Source organism: Felis catus, chromosome E2 (assembly GCF_018350175.1).
Source record: "Felis catus isolate Fca126 chromosome E2, F.catus_Fca126_mat1.0, whole genome shotgun sequence".
Taxonomy (NCBI): domain Eukaryota; kingdom Metazoa; phylum Chordata; class Mammalia; order Carnivora; family Felidae; genus Felis; species Felis catus.
This window is the reverse complement of record NC_058382.1, coordinates 60,586,308-60,605,931: the sequence shown is the minus strand read 5'-3', so window position 1 is coordinate 60,605,931 and position 19,624 is coordinate 60,586,308. Positions and strand designations below refer to the sequence as shown.

The 19,624-nt window shown below is 65.7% G+C and overlaps 3 protein-coding genes across 5 annotated transcripts in view; 1 reads left to right on the top strand and 2 right to left on the bottom strand.

Annotated features, from left to right (window-relative positions):
• The first annotated feature begins 1,365 nt into the window (after positions 1-1,365).
• On the top strand, positions 1,366-10,115 carry CYBA (cytochrome b-245 alpha chain). Its single transcript, XM_006941797.3, has 6 exons — positions 1,366-1,513; positions 6,510-6,579; positions 7,141-7,215; positions 7,413-7,496; positions 7,982-8,063; positions 9,844-10,115. Exons 1-6 carry the CDS (start codon positions 1,456-1,458, stop codon positions 10,057-10,059), a joined length of 585 nt encoding a protein of 194 aa, XP_006941859.1. The 5' UTR covers positions 1,366-1,455; the 3' UTR covers positions 10,060-10,115.
• A 1,283-nt stretch (positions 10,116-11,398) lies between these two features.
• IL17C (interleukin 17C) lies at positions 11,399-17,303 on the bottom strand. 2 transcript variants are annotated; one of them, XM_045047181.1, is made up of 4 exons: positions 13,804-17,303; positions 12,968-13,497; positions 12,321-12,649; positions 11,399-11,994 (listed from the first exon to the last, which is right to left on the bottom strand). In XM_045047181.1, the coding sequence occupies exons 2-4, from the start codon at positions 12,968-12,970 to the stop codon at positions 11,733-11,735; spliced, it is 594 nt and encodes a 197-aa protein (XP_044903116.1). In that variant the 5' UTR covers positions 12,971-13,497; positions 13,804-17,303; the 3' UTR covers positions 11,399-11,732. The 2 variants fall into 2 exon arrangements, 1 of the variants encoding a protein (XP_044903116.1); XR_006590813.1 differs by lacking the exons at positions 11,399-11,994; positions 12,321-12,649 and having other exon boundaries at positions 12,973-13,497.
• A 118-nt stretch (positions 17,304-17,421) lies between these two features.
• Positions 17,422-19,624, bottom strand: part of ZC3H18 (zinc finger CCCH-type containing 18) — a 58,487-nt gene continuing 56,284 nt past the window's right edge. For both annotated transcript variants that reach the window (XM_023245970.2, XM_023245971.2), the window contains 2 exons: positions 18,973-19,069; positions 17,422-18,347 (listed from right to left, as the gene is read on the bottom strand). In XM_023245970.2, the coding sequence (XP_023101738.2) occupies positions 18,134-18,347; positions 18,973-19,069 (311 nt within the window). In that variant the 3' untranslated portion in view covers positions 17,422-18,133. The remainder of the gene's footprint in view (positions 18,348-18,972; positions 19,070-19,624) is intronic.

Genomic DNA, 19,624 nt, shown 5'->3' with positions numbered 1-19,624 from the left:
GACACCGGTGTGTCTCCTGTGGGAGGTGGGAGCGCGATGCCCAGAGCCCTGTGGGCTGCTGGGAAGAAAGACAGTGCTCCTGACTGGGGCCTTCTCGATTCCTCCACCAGTGCTCTGGGGTCCCTGCTCTGAGAGGCTGGAGGGTGTGGGCAGGATGGGCAGAGCTTGGAGCCAGCTTGCACCTGAAGAAGCTGCCCTCTGTCTCCTGCTGGCCATGCACGTGGCCACGACTGTGGCCCATTTTCGGTGGCTGACACAATCCTTAAAGCCCTGACAGGCGTGGGGGTGTGGTTCGGGTCTTGCTTCAAGTTCCTGTCCACAAAAGAAGGCAGGAAGTGGGTTTTTTGGCCGCAGTGCTGGTTAGGGACATGATTCCCCTCAGCCCAGGAGTTTCTGGATCATGAAACCATAGGAATGCCACCCTTCCCCACTTCCAAAATGTCAGTGTAGTGCAGGCAGGCTTCTGGGAGGGGGTGGGCACCTGGGAGAACCCCTGCCCCTCTCCCACCAGGGACCGGGGCTGGGGCCGGGGCCGCCACTGCTGAAGTCACCCTCAAGGGGCAGTGTGGAGGGGATGACAAAGGGGCAGGCTCTTGCAGTCTGGATTTTCTCGGAAGCTTGGCTTCTGTCCTCCAGTCAGCGCTGTGAGCAGAGGGGTGCCTGGGCCGGATGAGGAAGTGGGGGCTGGGCCTGCCACCATCCCTAGAGCAGGTACTGGCGTCCAAGAAGGCCTTGCTCCCTCGTGGGGCATCCATTGTGTGGGCGTGGTGAAGGTTCTGGGCCTTTAAACCCTTCTAGGAACGCAGCCTGCCCACACCTCCCGGAGAGGCCCCTGTTGCCACCTGCCTGATCCTTGGTCTGGAAGCTCCAAGGAGAGGCGGAGCATTCTGGGGTGCCTCTGCCTTCGTCCGCAGGTACACCCACCTCACAGCCTGCTCCCCCTGGCCCAGCCTGCCAGGCATCGCCCTGGTCATAAGCAGCCCACGTGATGCTCGGACATGGAGCTGGCCGGTTAAAGTGGTGGCCTCCCCCGCCCGCGCGCGCCCGGAAGGAGCTGGAAGGAGGAAGTGAGCCGGGAGGCCTGGGCCCGAAGGCGGGCTGGCTGGGCCTGCAGGGGACACCCCCCAGGGGGAAGGCCCGGGACAGGCAGGGCCCGCCTTTGCTCCGGTCCGGGCTGTCGCTGTCGCTGTCGGGGCGAGCGGTGGGAGGCCGGCGGGCCGCAGCGAAGCTCCCACCTGCCTGGAGGGGCGGGGCCTGAGGCCGGGGGCGGGGAAGAGTGCGGCCCCAACCGGGCTCTCTTCTGCCCTGAGGGGCGGGGCCTGGAGCCGCCGGGGGTGGGGTCTGCCGCCGGGGGCGGGGGCGGGGGCGGGGCCGGCCCTCGGGAGGGGCGGGCGGCGGGAGCGCGGGCCGCAGTGTTGCCGCGGAGTCCGCCGAGCTGTCGTCGCCTCCGCCGCTATGGGGCAGATCGAGTGGGCCATGTGGGCCAACGAGCAGGCGCTGGCGTCCGGCCTGAGTGAGTGTGCGCCGGGACCTCGGGCTGCGGGCCGGCCCCGCGGGGGCTCCGAGAGTGGGGACTGAAACAGGGAAGGGGGTGGGGTACGTGCAGCGGCGGGGCGGGGCGGGCCAGGGGTGGGGGTAGGGTGCAGGCAGTCAGAGACTTCTGCCTGCGGAGGGGGTTCGGAGACCCCCGCCCACTGCCCACCCCACCCCCCGAGCCGTACCCTCTTCAGTCCCCCATCCGCGTCTGGACCTCTACACTGAAAGAGGAAGTTGCAGCCAGGGGAAGAGGCCTTTCGTCCTTGGTAGTTTCCGGGGAGTCACTGTCCCCCAAGGGTTGGGAAAACCCGGCATGTGGACGTCGGTGTCCGCCAAACCCCCCTCCCCCCGCCGCTGCCCTGGATGGGGGCTTTGGCCCAGCGATGGCGAGGGCCTCCCTCTCTTCGCGTCCTGGGTGGCAGCCGCTCTCCATCTGGGGCCCAGCCCCCAGGTGCACAGAAGGGCATCTGGGATTTCATAAGGTGGCTGGAAACCCCCAGAGTGACCCCCTTTCAGCTCAACTCCCAGAGAGACCGGGGAAGGGGTCAGGGCCCCCAGTCACCCTGCCCGGCCCTGTACTCAAGAGCTCTGGTTAAGGAGCGGTGGGGTCTGCACCCCAGCCCTGTACCGAAAGCAGGAACTTCTTAGGACTGGGTGGGGTAAAGCTGAGTCCCAGACGGAGTCTGAGGCAAGAGTGGGCGCAGATGCTCTGGCTCTGCCTGGCCCCTCCCACCTGGCACCTGCCACTCCCAGGAAGGGCCTGTGCCGAAGGGGGGGGGGGGGACGTGCTCGCAAGGAGGGTCTCAGCCCACTACCATTCAGCTGGGACCAGCCGCGGAGGGAAGGGTCGGAGGTAGACTCCCCAGCCCCACACTGTAGGAGCACATGGGGGCCCGGGGCCTAGCAGTCTGTTCCCCATCCACGCAGGTCACCCCTGCTTTTGGCCTCCAGAGTGGCTCAGTTAGATGGTGCTTCTCCCTGTCCCCAGGCAGTGGGGCAGGACGCCCTAGATAGACCACTGCAGACCACCCTCACCCGCTTCCTGCAACTCCCACCCTCCCAGCAAGTAGAGGGTTCTAGGCCCTGGGGCCCCATTCCCTGAAGGCCCACTGCGTGCAGGCTGGCCTGGCCTGGCCTTAGCTAACACCTGCCCACGGGGGCCACGGGGCCCACTCTGTTCACGTCCACTGTGCTGACTGTGAGGTCGAGGCCCGGGCTCCGCCTTCTTCGCCATCAAACAAGACGGTGTGTCAGAAGGTCCCCCAGGGCACTCCCGTCCCCCGGCTCCCCCTTTGTTGACTTCTCTTCTCGGCATAAACTTCAGCCCCCTGGGGCCCCTCGGGCCTGGCGAGACCCACCAGCAGGCACACCCCACAGGTTTTTCTATTGTGGAAAGCCCCATCTGACCAGACCGTGTCACCTGCTGCTCAAAGCCCTCGGTACCTTTCGGGTACACACAACGGAAGCCACTTCTGGCCGCCCCCTTCCCTGCCCCGCCAGCTCCCTCCCTGCTCCGGAGCTCCGAGGGCACCTGCTTCCTTTCTGTTCCCGGATCTCCTGAGCGGATCCAAGTGCCTCGCTGAAGAGGCATCTTCTGTCTGAAGCATCTGTGGGCGGCTGGCTTTTCCATTCATTTCTCGGCTCAAATTGCCACGAGCCTGGAGGAGTCTTTGGGGAGCACCGGACGTAAAGTAGCCCCAGGCCTTGCGTCACGTTCCCTGTTCCAGTTCCGATGTGTATTTCTGTTCCCCCGACAAGACCGTGAGGCCCCCCGAGAGCCGAGGCCTCACCTTTCCTTGTTCCGGTGAGTCCTGTACTTACTAGGGCTCTGTCAGCCTCGGTGGGTGACGGAGCAGCCCTGCCGTCCTGGTGGGTCACCCGTGTCTTTGCTCCCCTCTTGCTGATGGCAGGCAGCGAAACTGCAGCTCGGGAGGGGGGACGAGGCACCCAAGACAAGTGTGCTGAGTGCCCTGTTCCAGCCCCCACCCCGCGCGCTGCCGGGCAAGCACACGTGGTTAATGTGTAGCAAAGCTCAGCACAGGAGTAGGAAATCTGTGGGCTAGAAAAGCAAAGTGAGGTTTCAAGGTGGTGTCCGGGGGCCGAAGGAGGGGCGGCCCGGAGAACAGCGACACCGTCAGGGGCTTCGACTCTCCCTCGGTGGGGTTTCAGGGCCTCTGCGTGGACACGGGCGGTTCTGGGCTACGTGACTGGACCCGGCTGGGGAGGCCCACCTGCACAAGAGACGGAGAAGGAAGTGGTCCCCTCCGAGGACGCTTGCCACCTGCAGCCAGGGCTGGAACAAGTCACCAACGAGGCAAAACCCCGGAACCCCAGGCCTGCTCTGTGTGTGGGAAGGGCTGCGTCCCCCCTACCCTGTGCTGGACCGGGACATTCCGATGAACCGGATCCAGGACTGGAGAGACCCGGAGGCCCCCAGCAGAGGCCAGTGTGTAACTTCCCTGCGAGGACGTCTGTCCCCGACCGCTGCAGGAAGGCAGGCCCCGCCAGCAGCCCGCACGCGCCCGCCGTGGGAGGAAGCACGGCCCGGGGAGAGGCAGCACACACACCTCCAGGGGCTGGGGCTGCGGTGCCTTCTGGAAGACACGCGAATGTGAGCGCGTGTTTACGCCCACGACTGCGGGCACAACTGTTCAAGGAGGGAAAGGAATAGAGAATTACACAGCAAAAACAGGACAGTGCAGAAAGTGAGCTAATGCAGAATGTCACGAAATAAAGTCGCTACGGGTCAGTGGATGAATTGAACGCTATCTAAAGACGAGAGGGTTAGGGGCCCGTAAGACGGGGCTGGGGGATCCTCGCGCTCGCAGCCCAGAGACACAGATGGGTTATTTATTAAATAGAGGCCAGCCGTGCGCAGTGGTGCGGGGAGACCTGCCCTGTGGGCAGGGTGGGCGGGGCAGGGGACCCCCATGGGAAGCAGGTTGGGGGGAGGGGTCTGGTGGATGGGGGGAGACCCGCCCCGTGGGCGGCGGCAGGTCCCGAGGCAAGACAGTCATGCTCCGAAGGAAGGACACAGGGAGGCAATACCCAAGGGTAATGGGTGAGCGTTTTGCAGAAACGGAGAGTCTCAGATCGAAGGAGAAAGCAGAACGCAGAATAGCGGAAAACAGATCCCTTCTTGGACACGCTGTAATGAAAATACAGACCATTAAAGAAAATCTTGCCATTTATCAGAGGAGAAAAGTACAGGCCGAGTCAGGCCGAGTCCACACTCATCATCGAGAATCACCGCCAGAAGGCGGTGGAATAAAATCTGAGGTGCCCAGAGGAAGCCTGACTCCCGGGGGACCCCCCGAGGGATGCCCGTCAGCAGGGGCAGGGGGTGTCGCTGAGCCCAGAACGCTGAACAGGCTGTGGCCGGTTGGAAGGGTGAATGATTTATCATTTATCACCACGGGAGGTCTGTGGGTGGGGCTGAGGTTAAGCTGGAATCCACACGAGACCCAGGAAGAGAAATTGTAAAATTTAAAGTTTGAGCAAGATAGCTGGAGGCGGGAAACGTGACACGGGGCTTGTTAGAGAGAAAGAGGAACTTCGAATCGGCCACGGCAAGTCCAGGATGGTCGGTTTGCTGTCGGCTTGAACTGGTGGAAACTGTTAAAACTCTTACAAACGATTGAAAACTATTAAGCGCTGTGTCAGCTTATTCATAACGGGACAAACCTGGAAGCAAGCAAAACGTCCCAAAGGCGGGAGAGTGGAGAAATCCGTCGTGGTCGGTACCTACGGCAGGAAGCCACCTGAACGGCCTTGACAAGCTGTTGAACGGAAGGAGCCGGACGCAGAGGCCGGCCCTGACTGGACGGGGCACGGGGGGGCTTCTGGGGTGGGGGGGGCACGTCGATGTGGGTGCAGGGCACGTGGGGAGCGCCCGTAAAGTCGTCAGGATTATGCCCGCACACTGTCCCGCGTCGTACTCGTCCCTCGGCAAGCTGCTGGAGTTCTGCAGGTGGGCACGATAGTGTGCGTGGACTTAGGCCACCGAGCCGTGTACTTTGTTTTATTTTAGTGTTTATTTAAAATATTTTTCAGTCGGTTGGGCATCTGACTTCGGCTCAGGTCACGATCTCGCGGTCCGTGGGTTCGAGCCCCGCGTCGGGGTCTGGGCTGATGGCCCGGAGGCTGGAGCCTGCTTCCGATTCTGTGTCTCCCTCTCTCTCTGCCCCTCCCCCGTTCATGCTCTGTCTCTCTCTGTCTCAAAAATAAATAAACGTTAAAAAAAATTAAAAAAAAATATTTTTGAGGGAGACAGCGTGTGAGCGGGGGAGGGGCAGAGAGAAAGGGAGACAGAATCCGGAGCAGCCGGCGGGCTCTGAGCCGTCAGCACAGAGCCCGACACGGGGCTCGAACTCACAAACTGCGAGATCGAGACCTCGGCCGAAGTCGGACACTTAACCCACGGAGCCACCCAGGCGCCCCATTGAACCGTGTACTTTAAAATGGCTGAAATGGAACCTTTCATGTTATGTGTATGTTATCACAATAGAAAAGGTGCCAAAAAGTAATTCCGGGGGAGAAAAGATCCAGGTCGTGCCTCCCAGAGCAGCCGGCGGGAAGCAGGACCGCAGAGAGGAAGACTGACGGATTCGGCTGGGGGGGAGGGGGGGGCAGGGTGCCCAGGTCCCGCAGCTGGAATCGAGGTGGAGAGCAGCCGGGCACGGCTGTCCACAGGAGCAGATGCTGGAGGTGGCAAGGGGGTGGCAGAGCCCCGGGGACTGGTATGGTCCGGACCCCACCCACCGGCTCCCGCTGCTCCGTCGCCCCTGCCCCCGCTCACATGTTGCTTCTAGGGGCCCGCGCCCGCCTGTGTCCCCTTCACGGGCAGACGTGTTGTCGCGGAGCAGGGCACGGGTGACGGACCAGTGGCCTTGCCGAGGGAGGGGACACAGGGAGAGGCGGCCGGAGCCCCTGCAGCCGCCAGCCCCGCTGACCTGCCTCTCCTCTGCCCACAGTCCTTGTCACGGGGGGCATCGTGGCCACTGCCGGCCAGTTTACCAGTTGGTGGTTCGGCGCGTACTCCATGTATCCTGCCTCCGCAGATGCCGGGACACGGCCGGGGCGGTGCTGCCGGGCTCGGGGTGGGGACGGTGCCGCCCCCGGGGGGCACAGCACTTCTCGGTTGGCAGAATGCTGCCGCAGCCCTGGGGCCCTCAGCCCCTCAGGGGCGGCGGGGTCGGCAGGATCCGGCTCAGGCGCGGTTCGAGGGAGGCCAAGGCTCAGGGCAGGGAGGCAACTTGCCCGAGGCCCGAGGCCTGGTGAGGGCTGGCAGGTGCCAGCAGCCCCAAGGGCCGGCACTGAGGCCTCGGGGATCCCGGGGACCCCCTCTGTGTCCCCCCTTCTATCAGCTGTCCCCCTTGGCCAGCCCGGGGTCTGCCCGGCTGTGACCGGCCAGCCGAGGCAGGCGCCAGGGGACCGAGGGCTCAGGACGGGCAGCAGAGTGGCCAGGCCTGTCCAAACCCTGCCCGGCTGTTTCCCAGCTGTGTGACCTCCAGGCAGCAGCTGCACCTCTCTGTTTTCTCGTCGGCACAGGGGGCTCACTCTGGCCCCCGGGCTGAGCTCGGCTGTTCCTTAACGGCACGTCAGCGTAGCGGGTGTCTTCATCTGCCTGCTGGAGTACCCCCGCGGGAAGAGGAGAAAGGGGTCCACCATGGAGAGATGGTGAGTGTGCCGCCCTGCTCTGGGGGCCGGGCCCGACCCACCAGGGGAGGCCGCTCCTCCTGGGCAGGCAGGCCGGAGCGCGCCCGGCTTCCGAGGCCCCTCGGTCCCTGGGGGGGGAGGAGCTGGGGTACGCTGGGGTGGGGTGGGTGGGGGCTGCTGAGCAGGACACGGTCTGTCTTCTCTCCCCGTGTGCCCAGCGGACAGAAGTACCTGACCAAAGTGGTGAAGGTGTTGGGACCTCTCTCCAGGAACTACTACATCCGGGCCATCCTGCACCTGGGGTGAGCAAGCTCCCACACCCACCTGGCTTCCACCGAGTCAGAGACTTTTCCAGACCAAAGCGCGGGTCCTGGGTCCTGCCAGAGGCTCCCCACACCTGTGTGTGTCATCTCATGCTGCGTAAGGACTTATTCCACCCTCCGTAGCTTGAATCAAGAATAGGGTCCGAGCCGACCGGCTCTCCCGGGTGGCCCCGCTCACGGCCCCGCGCCAGTGTCTGGGGCTTAACCGCCGGGGAGGCTGCAAACACAGGCCCCCGCTGTTACACGGCTTCCTTCCGGCATGGTGGCGGGGGCCAAGCGCCAGCACCCCAAGAGTTGCTAAGGTACAAGCGGAAGCAGAGAGCAGGTTATGGGACCCAGCCTTGGGCAGGACTGGGTGTGTCCTCCGTGCAGTCCCGGGGCCCGCACACCTACAGTTGGCCCCGTCCTGAGGCCAAGGCCTGGGGCCGCAGACCCCCTCTCACCTCCCCGCCACCCCTCCCCAGGCTCTCGGTACCTGCCGGCTTCCTGCTTGCCACCATCCTGGGGACAGCCTGCCTGGCCATCGCGAGCAGCATCTATCTGCTGGTGAGTGGCATCCCCTGTGGTTCGCCCCCTGGCACGTGCCACCCCCGTCCCCAAAGCCAGCTGTGCAGGCAGAGCCAAGGCCGAGCCCGTGTCCTTGCTCGTGCCGGGGCGGGGTCCTGACGACCGTAGTCGCCACGTATGGCACGCATAAAGCGTGCTGGTTCCTTTGTCCACACCCGGCCCTCCGAGGTGGGTGGCGGGGGCCCCGCTTTACAGATGAGGAAGTAGAAACTCAGAGAGGTGACGTGGCTGGCCCGGGTCACACGGCCAGCCAGGGCCCAACCGGATTGGCATCATCGTCACTCTTCTCTCGGCCAAACCGTCCTTGCTCCGACTTGGGGCGCCGTCAAGGAGCGCTTCCTCGGAGCTCGTTAGGGGTGCCGATGCCACGCGGACATTTTCCAGAGCGCCCCGTCGGGTTTGCCTGGTTGGGACGCGTGCGAAGGCCCCGTGGTCAGGCTTTGTAGAAGGGCGGCGGGCGACCGTGGACGGTCCTCCCGCACGGGCTCCGGGGAGGGTGCTCCCGATCTCTCTGCTGGATGACTACGCTGGTGTTCGCACGTGTTCTTTGGGACGGGGCGGCGTGACGTCTGGGCTCTGACCCTTGTGGGCCGTTCCCGCCCGCCCCGTGCTCCCGCTAGAGAGCCCTTCCTGCCGGCCGGCCGGCCGCTCTCCCCACTGCGGTCGTGGCGTCGCCCGCATCCAGCCCCGGACCCTCCACACGTGGCCGGCCCCTCAAGGACCCGCAGCAGCGGAACTGCTGGGTCAGAGGTCACCCACAGGACACGCCCACCCCGCCTGACCGCCGGTGCGCCGGGCCACGGCCGCTTTCGACTCCTGTCTGACCTTCCTTCCTCTCGGAATGGGCCTGTTCGTGTCATTTGCCCATTTTCCCATGGCTCGTTCGTCTGTCCCTTACTAATTTGGGGGAACCTTATGTATGTTTTAATCGTGGAGGCTTTGGGAGGGAGCGTCTGACGCTGAATGCTCCCCCCGCCCCCCTTAAGGGTCTGTTAACTTTGTGAAATCCTTCCCTGGGCGGAGGAGCAGAGGTTCACCTGCGTCTGCTTTCTGGTTTGTGCATTTTCCCCGCCCCACCCCCCCGCCCCGCCCCTGCCTCCCCCCCTCCCCCCTCCCCTGCAAACCACATTTGCCTGCACTCTCTCGTATGGGCAGTGTGGTTTACTTTTCAGGGGGGATGTGCTAGTTTTAAGTCCGGAGGTGGGACATTTATTCTTCTGCTTCATGAGTGATGTGATGCCACCCTTTATTATCCATCGAGGATTGTGGGGTACAGATGGAAAGCATACGTTCCCAGGCCGTCCCGGCCTGCCGTAGGGCCCCGGGGCCCAGGAGTCTGCATTCAGCCAGAGTCTGGGGTCTTCACCGTGGCTGGTGCCCCTGGGGAGGCTCCAGGGCAGAAAGGCCCCGCCTCCCCCCCCGCCCCCCTCGGCTGCCCTCCTGGGCCCCTCACTCCTCGCAGACGCCCGGCCTGCCAGACATTGTGTGATACAAAGGCCTGCCTCCTGCCCTGCCCCAGCCTTGGTTGGGGCCAGCCCCGGCTTGGAGCCTGTGCCTAGGAGTGGCCTCTACCCGCCCTGCCCCGCTTTCAGGGTCCCCCCCCCCCATAATGAAGCAGCTGGAGTCCGGGGTCCTGGCTGTCACTCTGGACTTAGTGGGTTCACACGTGGGTCCTGCCCAGTTCCCGGGGGCGGGGCAGAGCTGGCCTCCGGGGGGCCAGGGCAGCCCATCTGTGACCCGGCTTCTCTGTGTCCTGCAGGCAGCCTTCCACGGAGAGCAGTGGACCCCCATCGAGCCCAAGCCCAAGGAGCGGCCGCAGGTCGGGGGCACCATCAAGCAGCCGCCCAGCAACCCCCCGCCCCGGCCCCCGGCCGAGGCCCGAAAGAAGTCCAACGAGGAGGAGGCCGCGGCATCGGCAGGCGTTTCCGGCGGCCCTCAGGAGAACCCGGTCCCGGTGGTCGACGAGGTCGTGTGACGGGCGTCTCCGGCCGTCCCCCGCGTGGCTCCCAAAATAAACCATGGAGAGCAGGCTCCCTGACTCCCCGTGTGCACACCACACCCAATCCCAGCTCTGCCTTCTGCATAAATAAATCCAGGATGGGCGCTCCCCGCCCCTCTGCCTCCCCTACCCCCGCCTGTCCTCACTGAACCCACAGCCCAGGACGGATGCCGCCCCCCCCCGCCCCCTCCTGCCACTCCAGCCACAGGGATGACCCTTGCCCCCCAGACACAGGCTGTTCCCTCTACTGCAAGGCTGGTCCCTGCTCAGGTGGCCTCTGGGCCTCCTGGACCCTCAGTTTGGAAGCCCCTCCCCCCTCCCCCCTCCCCGGGGCCTTCACTCCTTCACCAGCCGACAACTGGTGTGGCCACCCACGGGCAGAGTGTCCTTCAGACCCCACACAAAGATCACCCCGAACACCTCCCGCGGGCTTGTTTGAACACAGCGGACCTTGATCGGGGGTGAAAGTGGTCCATCCATCAGGGAGCTTCTGAAAAGAGCCCTGCAGCCCCTACGGCAGTCACCCCTTAGGCTGGGGAAACTGAGGCTCTGAGGGGGGTGTGGCCGAGCCAGAGCTGCCCGGGACCCCTCTCCACACCTGCTGAGGCCACACACCGAGCGCCCCCGGCCGTGACCTGCATAGACACGCTGTGAGCCAGGACGCTCTGCAGGAGGCTGGGGTGCCTGGCCTCAGGGCTGCCGGGTCCCTGCTGGGGGGCCGAAGCCCCAGGGCCGTCCAGGCAGCGAGATCCGCCTAGGATCTCTGGCCTTCGGATCCGCCTAGGTCTCTGGCGGGGCTGGAGGGGACGTTCAGACGCTGGAGATGTGTCCCCCTGAGCGGACTCCCCCAGGAGTTCCCTCGGACGCTGTCTGTGGGGCAGAGGGGGAGTCCCCTTGGTGGAGGAGGGCCTGGCCACAACACGGCCAGAATGGGAGCCCCTCAGGTGCCAGGGCCAGTGGGGCACACCCGTGTCAAAGCACATCTCCCAAGTGGACGACCTTGGGACCTTCCTGGGAGGACACGAGAATCTAGGGCCGGTGGCTGCCCCCGCGGGACCAGCTGGGTGCCGAGGGCCAGGCAGGGGTGAGGGGGAGGGGGTGCCTTCAACCGCCGCCCTCTGCCCTCCCACAGTGTGCTCTGGGGGACGTTTGTCAATTTAACGACGCGTTGACACTTAAAATAGTTGTTTCGGAAATACAGGAGTACCTCTTCCTCTGGGTGGCTGGGGAGGGGTAGCTTGGGGGGCCGGGAGCAGCGTGAGGCCAGGGAGGGTGTGAGGGGAGCCCCGGGGGGAACACCGAGACGGAGGCGTCATCAGAACACCGTTCGTGTTGTTTAAGAAAGTTCTAGAAGAAGACAAAGAGTCCTTCCAGCCCAAGTGTTTTTGCAGAAAGGGTAAACCGAGTCTCGAGATGGGCCCGAGCAGCAGAGTCACCCTCCAGGCACGGGGGACACAACCGTTCGGGGCGTGGCATCTGCCGTCGTTCCTCAGCCCCGAGGCCCGGAGCCTCGGTACCTGCCCGGGGACACCGTGGGGCAAATAAATAAGCAATAAATACCCATAAATAGGGGGGCCCTGCCGGGAGAGCCCCCCGACTGTCCAGCGCGGGGTGGGGGGGGCGCAGGCGACGCCGGCCGAGGCCGGGGCTCACCGAGCCGACCTGGGCAGGACACAGGTGCAGCCGATGGGCACGCGGATGAACTCCGCGTGGAAGGAGAAGGCCCCGGGCGTGGGCAGCCCCGTGGCCTCCCGCGAGCAGGGCTGGCGGCGCAGCACCAACAGGCTCTGCAGCAGCGGCACCGAGTTGAGCGCCGCCGTCTCGCGGCCCGTCCTGGCGCTGACGCAGCCCCTGCACAGGCACTGGGCGAAGGCCAGCTTCTGCGGGTAGCGGCTCTCGTCCGTGTCCACGCTGCGGGGACAGACGGGGCGGGGCCTCAGTGAGCGAGCCCCCTCCCCTCCCCCCCTCCCCGGCCCAGCGCCCCCCACCCGCCCAGCCCTGCAGGGGCTCAGGCGCGGACCTCGGCATTCTCCCGGGCGTCCCTGGCCACCGAGCCGGGCCGGACTCTTGCCCACCGCAGCGGCAAGGAGGCGCCCTGCTGATGGGGCCCCACCCGCCCGGCCTGGGGGTGACCGTCCCATCTAACAGGCGGAGACGCTGAGGCTCAGAGGGGGGCGGGGATGGCCCAGCAGCACGGAGCGGGGACCCCAGCACGCAGGGCGCCCCCCGGCCCTCACCGGTATCTCCAGGGGGAGATGGAACGCTGGTGGATGCCGGCTTCCAGCACGTCCTCAGGACGCAGCACCGGGCACTGGGTCCCAGCGGGGGGGCCGTCGTGCCGCCTCCTGCGGCCCCCCGCCTCCAGGCTGGACACCAGGGCCACGGGCAAAGCCTGCTCCCACTTGGCGGCTCGAGCCAGCAGATGCGGCGGGGGCTGGCCCAGAGGCAGCTCCTCGGCCGAGTAGCAGCGTGGGGTCCCGTGGGGGTGGGGGCCCCCCCAGAGCTGGGGGCCGTGGCGGGCCAGGCTGGCAGGCGTCCAGAACAGAAGCAAGAGGCCAGGGAGGAGCTGGCGGGTAGGCATTGGGGAGGCAGGTCAGGGGGCGCCCAGGGAAGGGGGCACTCACCGCCCACCCCCCCGCCCCGGCTTGCCCTATTTCCTGTGGAAAGACGGGGTACAGCCCTCTCTCCCAAGTTGGGGCTAGACCTGCAGCCCGAGCTCCCCAGAGCACCAGAGCTCCTGGGGCCCGGCTGCCTCCTGTCCCCAGCCTTGGGGGGCTTCCTGGACCCCATCCCAACGTCCTCCGAGTGGGGGCGGGAAGCCACCAGCCCTTCAGGGCCAGGTGGCCCCGCCCAGGTGGGGGCGTGGGGAGACGCGGCGGCTCACCATGGTGGCGGCGGCGGCGCTGGGCTGCAAGAGGCAGGTGCACCGGCTGCGGTCCTGGAGCCTCCCGGCTCCCGGCGCCCTTTATACCTCCAGCCACACCTGGGGGAAATCCGGGCCGCTTCCTCCCGGGGAAGTGCCCGCTGAGCTTCCTCCTCCCCTCCCGGTGGGTGCCCCTGTCTCCTCCCCGCCCAGGGCGGGCCCGTGCCCACCCCCCTCCTCCTCTCCCTCCCCCGCCCGGAGGGACCCTGCCCCAGGCTGGCCACTGCCGATGGACGGGCCGGGATGTTTTGGCCACGGGGAGCCGTGGGCCGGGCAGCCGGGGTGGCCTCCGTCACTCACAGTGCCGCACGGAGCTCCTCGGGGGCCGGTCCCCCAGGTTGTGGACGCGAGGTCGGTCCTGTTTGTAGCCAACGTTCCAGGAGGGGCATCGGTGCCCGCCCCCTCCTGCACAGGTGGGAGACATTCCAGAAGGCACTCCAGGAGCTGGGCCGTGGGGCTGTGGGGTGACAGCGCCGGGTGCCTTTGTTACCCTGGAAAGGACAGTGGGAGGTGGTCTGGTGAAGCTTTGAATGACTGGGGTTTGGACACCACCCCCCGGGTCCCCTGGTCACCCACCAAGACCCAGGGCCCTGTGCGTCCTGGTCCCTCATATCAGAATCTGAAGCGTCCCCCAGAAGAATAGCGTCTGAGGGTGGCGGGAGGGCGTCCCCTGCCGTCCCAGGACCCTGCCTGCCCACATGCGGGCAGTGGCCAGCATCCGCACCAGGCAGGCGCCACCTGAGACTCCAGGGACGCGGAGACCCCTTGAGGGAGGAGGGCTCTCCTGGCGTCTGCACCTGTCAGTGGGCTTGCTGGGCCTGTGTCCCGCGGAGCAGGACAGGGTTAAGGGAGACCCTTGTCCCTCGCTGGCCTGGAGGAAACGCTGCTTCCGATGGAGGGATAGATGCATTGAGTCCCCAGGGCTGGTCCTCCCTCCAGCGCCCCAGCCCTCTGCTTGCATACCTCCTGCAATGGGGAGATCACCACCTGCATTAGTTTGCTAGAGCGGCTTCGACAAAGTACCACACACTGAGGGCTTAAGGTAGCAGATATTTGTTCCCACAGTTTGGAGGCCGGGGTCTGAAATCATATTGTCGGCAGGGTAAGTGGCATCTGGGGTCTCCGAGGGAGGACCCGTCCCACCTCTTCTCGCTTCTCCTGGCTGCTGCTGATTCCCAGGGTCCCTTGGCTTGCGGCCACGTCACGGCCCCTCCCCTGTGCCCCCATCTCGCCTTCTGCGTGAGGACACTCACCTCAGTCAGAATGATCCCATCTCAAGGCCTTTACCATAGCTGCATCTGCCAGGACCCTTTTCCTGGATAAGGGCACGTTCTCCAAAGGCACCGGGGCCAGGACGTGGACGTATTTTGGGGGGGACACCGCTGAGCCCGTGACCGCCTCTGCAGGGCGGATGCTGGCTGCTGTGCTCTGTGTGTCAGCCCAGGCCAGCTCTCCAGGAAGAGCCTCCCCGGGCCGAGCCGACGGCTGCCCCCTGCACCTGCAGGGGTGCTCGGGGGTCTCCTCCCTTGAGGGCAGGGACAGTGGGGTGGCGCACCCGCCACGGCCCCGGCACAGAGCTGCCCCTGGCGCCTCGGCGTCCCGTAAGTGCCGCAGAATGGGGGGAAGGGGCTGAGCCCGGGTCCCCAGGGAGGAGAGTGGGGGGACGGCGCCCCAGTCGCGGGGCGCTGGCAGATTGACCCCGGCCTGGAGGCTGGGGGGGGGAGGTGCGACGTGTGAGGGGCTCTCGCTGCCCTTTGGCCAGGGGGGTCTGGCCACACATGCACACGGGTCTTCTTTATGAACTGAAGAATATGCCGTGGCTGCCAGGGGGTCCACACCCGCGAGGCCCCAGCCTTGCCCCCTGCCCACACCAGCCCCCCGCGAGATGCGTGTCAGCATCTTGTGTGTCTTTTCCAAACGGCCCACCGGGTGGGCGCCGCGTCCAGTGGAGGAACCGGGGGCCAGGCTGTGCGTTCCCCCCGCTTTGTGACACCAGGGCCACCCAGCACTGTTCCCCGTGGTCCTGACAGCCAGTTCCGGGGGTAGACGCTGCTCAAGGGGACCAGGGGCAGGGGAAGGGCCCGGGGGGGCCGGGGGTCCTGGCCAGCCTGACATCAAGGTTGCAAGGATGCAGGGCGGGGGCCCAGGTGGCACCTCATTCCTGCGGGTGGCTGAGGCAAGCACAGAAGTCCTGGGTTGGGCAAGACTGGAAAGGCACCACCAGAGGAAGTCGGAGGGCATCCCGGAGGCGGTGTCCCACAAGGCCCCGCCCTCAAACCATGCCCCTTGGAACACAGGCCTCCTTCAGCTCTGAAACCCCTGAGCACCACAGGCTGAGCCCCTCCTGCTGAGCGAGGCCGCCTGTGGGCTGGTGGCAACGGTCACTGGGGGGAGGCTGGGTGTAGGGAGAGCAGGGGAGGGGCGGGAGCAGGAGGAGGCGGAGGTCCGGGGGAACTGGGTACAGGGGAGGGTGCAGGAGGGCATGTCCAGCCGAGACGTAATGACTGCAGGGGGGGCTGCTCTGAACGACCAGCGGGAAACCCACAGAAACTGCATTTTCACCAGACCGACCTGCCACGTTAGCCCGTTTTCCCTCATGACGTTGGAGATGGTGTTTCACGTTTCAGTGACGAAAATATAAATTAGAAAATAAAACCCTTCCGTCTTGCTTTCATCCACTTGAGAGAGAGGAGGAGAGAGGGCAGGGGGGCTTGGCGCAGGGGCAGGCTGGCTGGGGGAGGAAGGTGGGAGGGCCCACCGGGGTGCTGCAGGGGTGGCTGAGGGGACGGGGCAGGCCTGGTCTGAGTGGCCAGAGGAAGCGTGAGCGGTGAGTGAGGTCAGAGTTCCAAGAACGGGAAGCAGCATGTGCAAAGGCCCTCGGGTGGGAGGAAAGGCAAGCAGGCGTCGGAGGGGATAGGTCAGCACGTGTCACGTGGCGGGGCCCCCCTAGCTGTGAAGACCGTACCTGGACACGGGGGGCGGCCTAGGGGACAGACACGGAAGTGGAGGGACGACCCTTCATTATCCCCACTGTTTTACACGTTAACCACACGAGCCAGGATCTCAGCCATCGTGTTCCCTGGAGGCAAGGATGCCCGAGGACCCATTACATAACAGAGGCCTTCCTTTTCCCAGACGCCCGGCCCAGAATGTTCTTTCCACCAGACTGGGCGGGGGAGAGTTGGCTTGGGGTGCGGCTCTTACCCTTCCCCGGACAGGCACCTGCTAAGTCTAGCCAAGAGGAGCCATGAGCCCAGGCGGCAAGTTCCAAACTGTCAGTTTCGACCAGGCTGGGGTGGAGCGGACCCAGGGCTCCGGCTCGAGCCGGGTCGGGGTGGCGGGGCAAGGAGGGGAGCGCACACGGCTGGGTGGTGGGCTCCCCTGGGGGCTCCCGGCTTTACAGTGGCTGTCACTGCCGGCCGGTTGCGGGGTCCGGCAGCCCAGGGGCACAGCGCACATCGGGACAGGCTGGCCCCCAAGCTGTCCCGGGTTCTGGCTTTGTGTCCCGGAAGGCCACCTACTCAGAGGATGGGAGTTCTCTCCGAACCTGGCTTTGACCCGATGGCAAACCAGACAAGCTTTGGAAAGTTGCCGCGACACGTAATCGAGGCCACCGTGTCGGGAGAGGAATCCCCATTCCCGCAGGATGTGGACGGAAACCGGAGCGCGACCCGCTCAGGACGCTTGGTGGTGTGGCCGGTCTGGCAGTACACCCCCCACCGGGCCCCTCGCTCTGACAGCCAGCCAGCCCTGCGGCCGAGCACCCGAGCGCACTGGTGCTGGACCCAGCTCCCGACCCGGGCACCGTGAAGCGCCCCCCAGCACCAGGACGGGGACGGCAGCACGGGCTCCAGGGCGTGTGCAGCACCTGAGACCTTGTTTCAAAGCAGCCTGGGGGCAGGAGGGCACCGCGACGTGGGGGCGCCCCGAGGCCACGGCACTCCTCTGCGAGTTTAATCCACACCAGAAGGCGTCCGCGCTCCGTGGCCCTGGCCCCGATGGGGCTCTCCAGGGGAGAGCGTGAGCACAGCCTCGCTCAGACCTCACGGTCCGCCCGTGCTCTGCGGCGGGACGTCTCCCGCTCAGCTCAGCGCACCCGGGGGCGCGGCCACTCCGCCGACTGCACAAGAGCTTCCGGGCAGGGCCGGCCTAGCCTGACGGTTGTCCCTCCTGGCCTCTCCGCCCCGGGATCCACCTTGGGGAAAGGCGGCCACCGGCTGGCTGGAGTGTTCATGAAGCCCTGCCGGGGCCAGGTCCCCCCCGAGGACACGAGGTGCCCCACCCAGGGGGGGCCCCCGTGTCCCCAGCCTCCAGCAGCTGGAGGCCGCTAACCTGCCAGGTGGGCCCAGCGGGCGCCGTGGGGTGGGCGACAGTGGGGGCCCGGGTCCACGTAATCACCACCGGGGCGAGACGGCTGCTTATCAAAATACTTTATTTTAGGAGACCCCTCAAAAAAAGACCCTCCACATTAGACAGACGCCCAACAACACCCTCGGTCTTTTTTTTTTTTTTTTTTTTTGGTCTTTTCTATATTTTTTTTTCCTTTTTAAATCAACTAAAACAATCTGATGCTTAAAATAAAAGACAGGAAATATTTCCCAATCGGACTTCAGTCAAGAATATATATCTATTTTCTGACCCTGGGGGCGGCGGGGTGGGGAGGAGGCCGGTAAGGAGCAGGTGCTCCCGGGACCCCGGGGCAGGAAGGAGCGCGGGCAGAGGACCGGCCCAGGGCAGGCTGGCTGGCACAGGGCAGGGAAGACCCGGGCAGGCGGAACTGGGCGCCTGGGACTTATAATTTACATAAAACTGATGCCGTGTCCTTGTTCCTGCCGCCGGCCGGCCGGCCGGCCTGCCTGCCTGTCTCTCGGGACTTCTGCTCTGGGCTGGGGCTGGTTCGGTCTGGTCTGCTGGGGAGGAGACCGGGATTCGGCATCATCTTCGTTACGTGTGTGTGGCTTCTTTTCCAGCTGAGAAACTTTTTTTTTCTTTTTTAATTTTTAAAAAGAATCACAGCCAAAATTAGACGTTAACTCCAAAATCCGAGAAGGCTGTGCTTACCCTATTTATAAAAACACGAGAGTCTCTAACTCTGGCGGGGGGCGGGGGGCCGAGCCCGCGGGGCCCCTACACCTTCCCGGGGATCTTGGCCCGCTTGCGAGCGATGGCGTCCTCCACGGCTTTGAGCTGTTTCAGGAGCTCCTCGCGCCGCGACAGCGTGCTGGCCTTCCCTGATTTGGTGCCGGTGGAGACAGCGGTGGCAGTGCCGGCGTCTGAGGCTTTGCCGGGCACGCTCGTGACCTTACTGGAGCTCTTGGACTGGGGTGACAGCTGGCGCTTCCTGCAGGGGGTGGGCGGGTTGGAGGGAGAGGCCGTCAGAGGGTCGGAGCGCCGTCCCCCCAGGCCCCCACGCCGTGGGCCTCCCAAGGTGGATGGGGCCCGCTGGGCACTGGCGGCCGTGGAGACAGGTGGGCTTCCGGCCGGCAGTGCTCGCTCCAGCCTGGCCGCGGTGGGAGGGGCCCTGGGTCGTGGGGTGGAGGGGACACGGCGTCCGGGGCTCGCCTGGAACCTGCTGACCTGTCCCACCGCTCCCTCCTCGTGGTGGGGAGAAGCCCACACTGACTCGGGAGGAGCCCCGAGGGCCGGGGCGGGTGGGGGCTGTGCGGGCGGATAACCGAGTGTGCACCCATCCGGACCTCCGGCCCGAGGGTGTAGTGGGGTGCGGGAAGGGGCTAGGCGGCCGGTTTCCTGGCAGAAGCCAATCTCTGCTCCTGCTCGCGGGGCCGACGGGGAAGGCGGGAGGAGCTGGGGCGCCAGAAAGCCTGGTGCCCCCGGGGCCCCCTCATTCTAGGACCCGCTGTGGGGTTGGCTCTGCCGGCCTCCACCCGGGCAGGGAAGCTCTGGCTAGCTGACCCTGCGGCGACAGCACCTCCATGGTGTGCCCAGGGCAGGGGTGGGGCACTCACCGGTCTGGGGGGGCCACGGGTGCCTTAGAATTCTGGCCTCTCTGCCGCTCTGGCTTCGGGGAGCCGAGTCTCCCACCTGACTTGCGGTCCCGAGAACCTGGACGACACGGGATGAGGTGAGACCTCAGTCTCGATGATGCGTGAGCCAGCGGCGCGGGGTGGCGCATGCGGACGGGGCCGGTGGGCTTCCCGCACGCCGGCGGCCCCATTCCAGAGCTGTGGCAGCTCACGGGGAGAGGCAAGGGGCAGAGGAAGGGGACGGGGCAGCACGGGTGACGTCAGAGGTGAGACCCCGGGAACCCACGTGGGCTCCGTGCTTCCAGAGCCAGCGCCAGAGCAGGACACGGGGAAAACACAAGTGACACCACCAAGTCGGAGGCGTCCGTCACACTGCTGTCCAATGAGAACGGAGGGCCCGCAAGAGGGCGCCGGGCGGGGGGTTCGGTGCCGGGCCGAGCACACAGGCTCTCACGCCACTCGGTTCTCGGTCCGGGCGCGCACGTGCGGTGGGCGCCCCCCTCCTGCTCCTGGCGCCCCGGGGATCCCGCCGGCCCCCCTGCCCAGGTTAGCAGGGAGGAGACGCCCTGGCAGAGCTCCAGTCTGCACCGGTCTCCAGAGATCGCCTGAGTGCGGGCGGCTGGGTCAGACTGTT

Excerpts from the sequence above, each read along its gene's own strand:
- CYBA (XM_006941797.3), top strand. The coding sequence starts at position 1,456 with ATGGGGCAGATCGAGTGGGCCATGTGGGCCAACGAGCAGGCGCTGGCG. Across the intron at positions 1,514-6,509 it reads GGCGCTGGCGTCCGGCCTGA|TCCTTGTCACGGGGGGCATC; the intron begins GTGAGTGTGCGC and ends CTCTGCCCACAG. Across the intron at positions 8,064-9,843 it reads CGAGCAGCATCTATCTGCTG|GCAGCCTTCCACGGAGAGCA; the intron begins GTGAGTGGCATC and ends TGTGTCCTGCAG.
- IL17C (XM_045047181.1), bottom strand. Across the intron at positions 11,995-12,320 it reads ATCTCCCCCTGGAGATACCG|CGTGGACACGGACGAGAGCC; the intron begins GTGAGGGCCGGG and ends CTGTCCCCGCAG.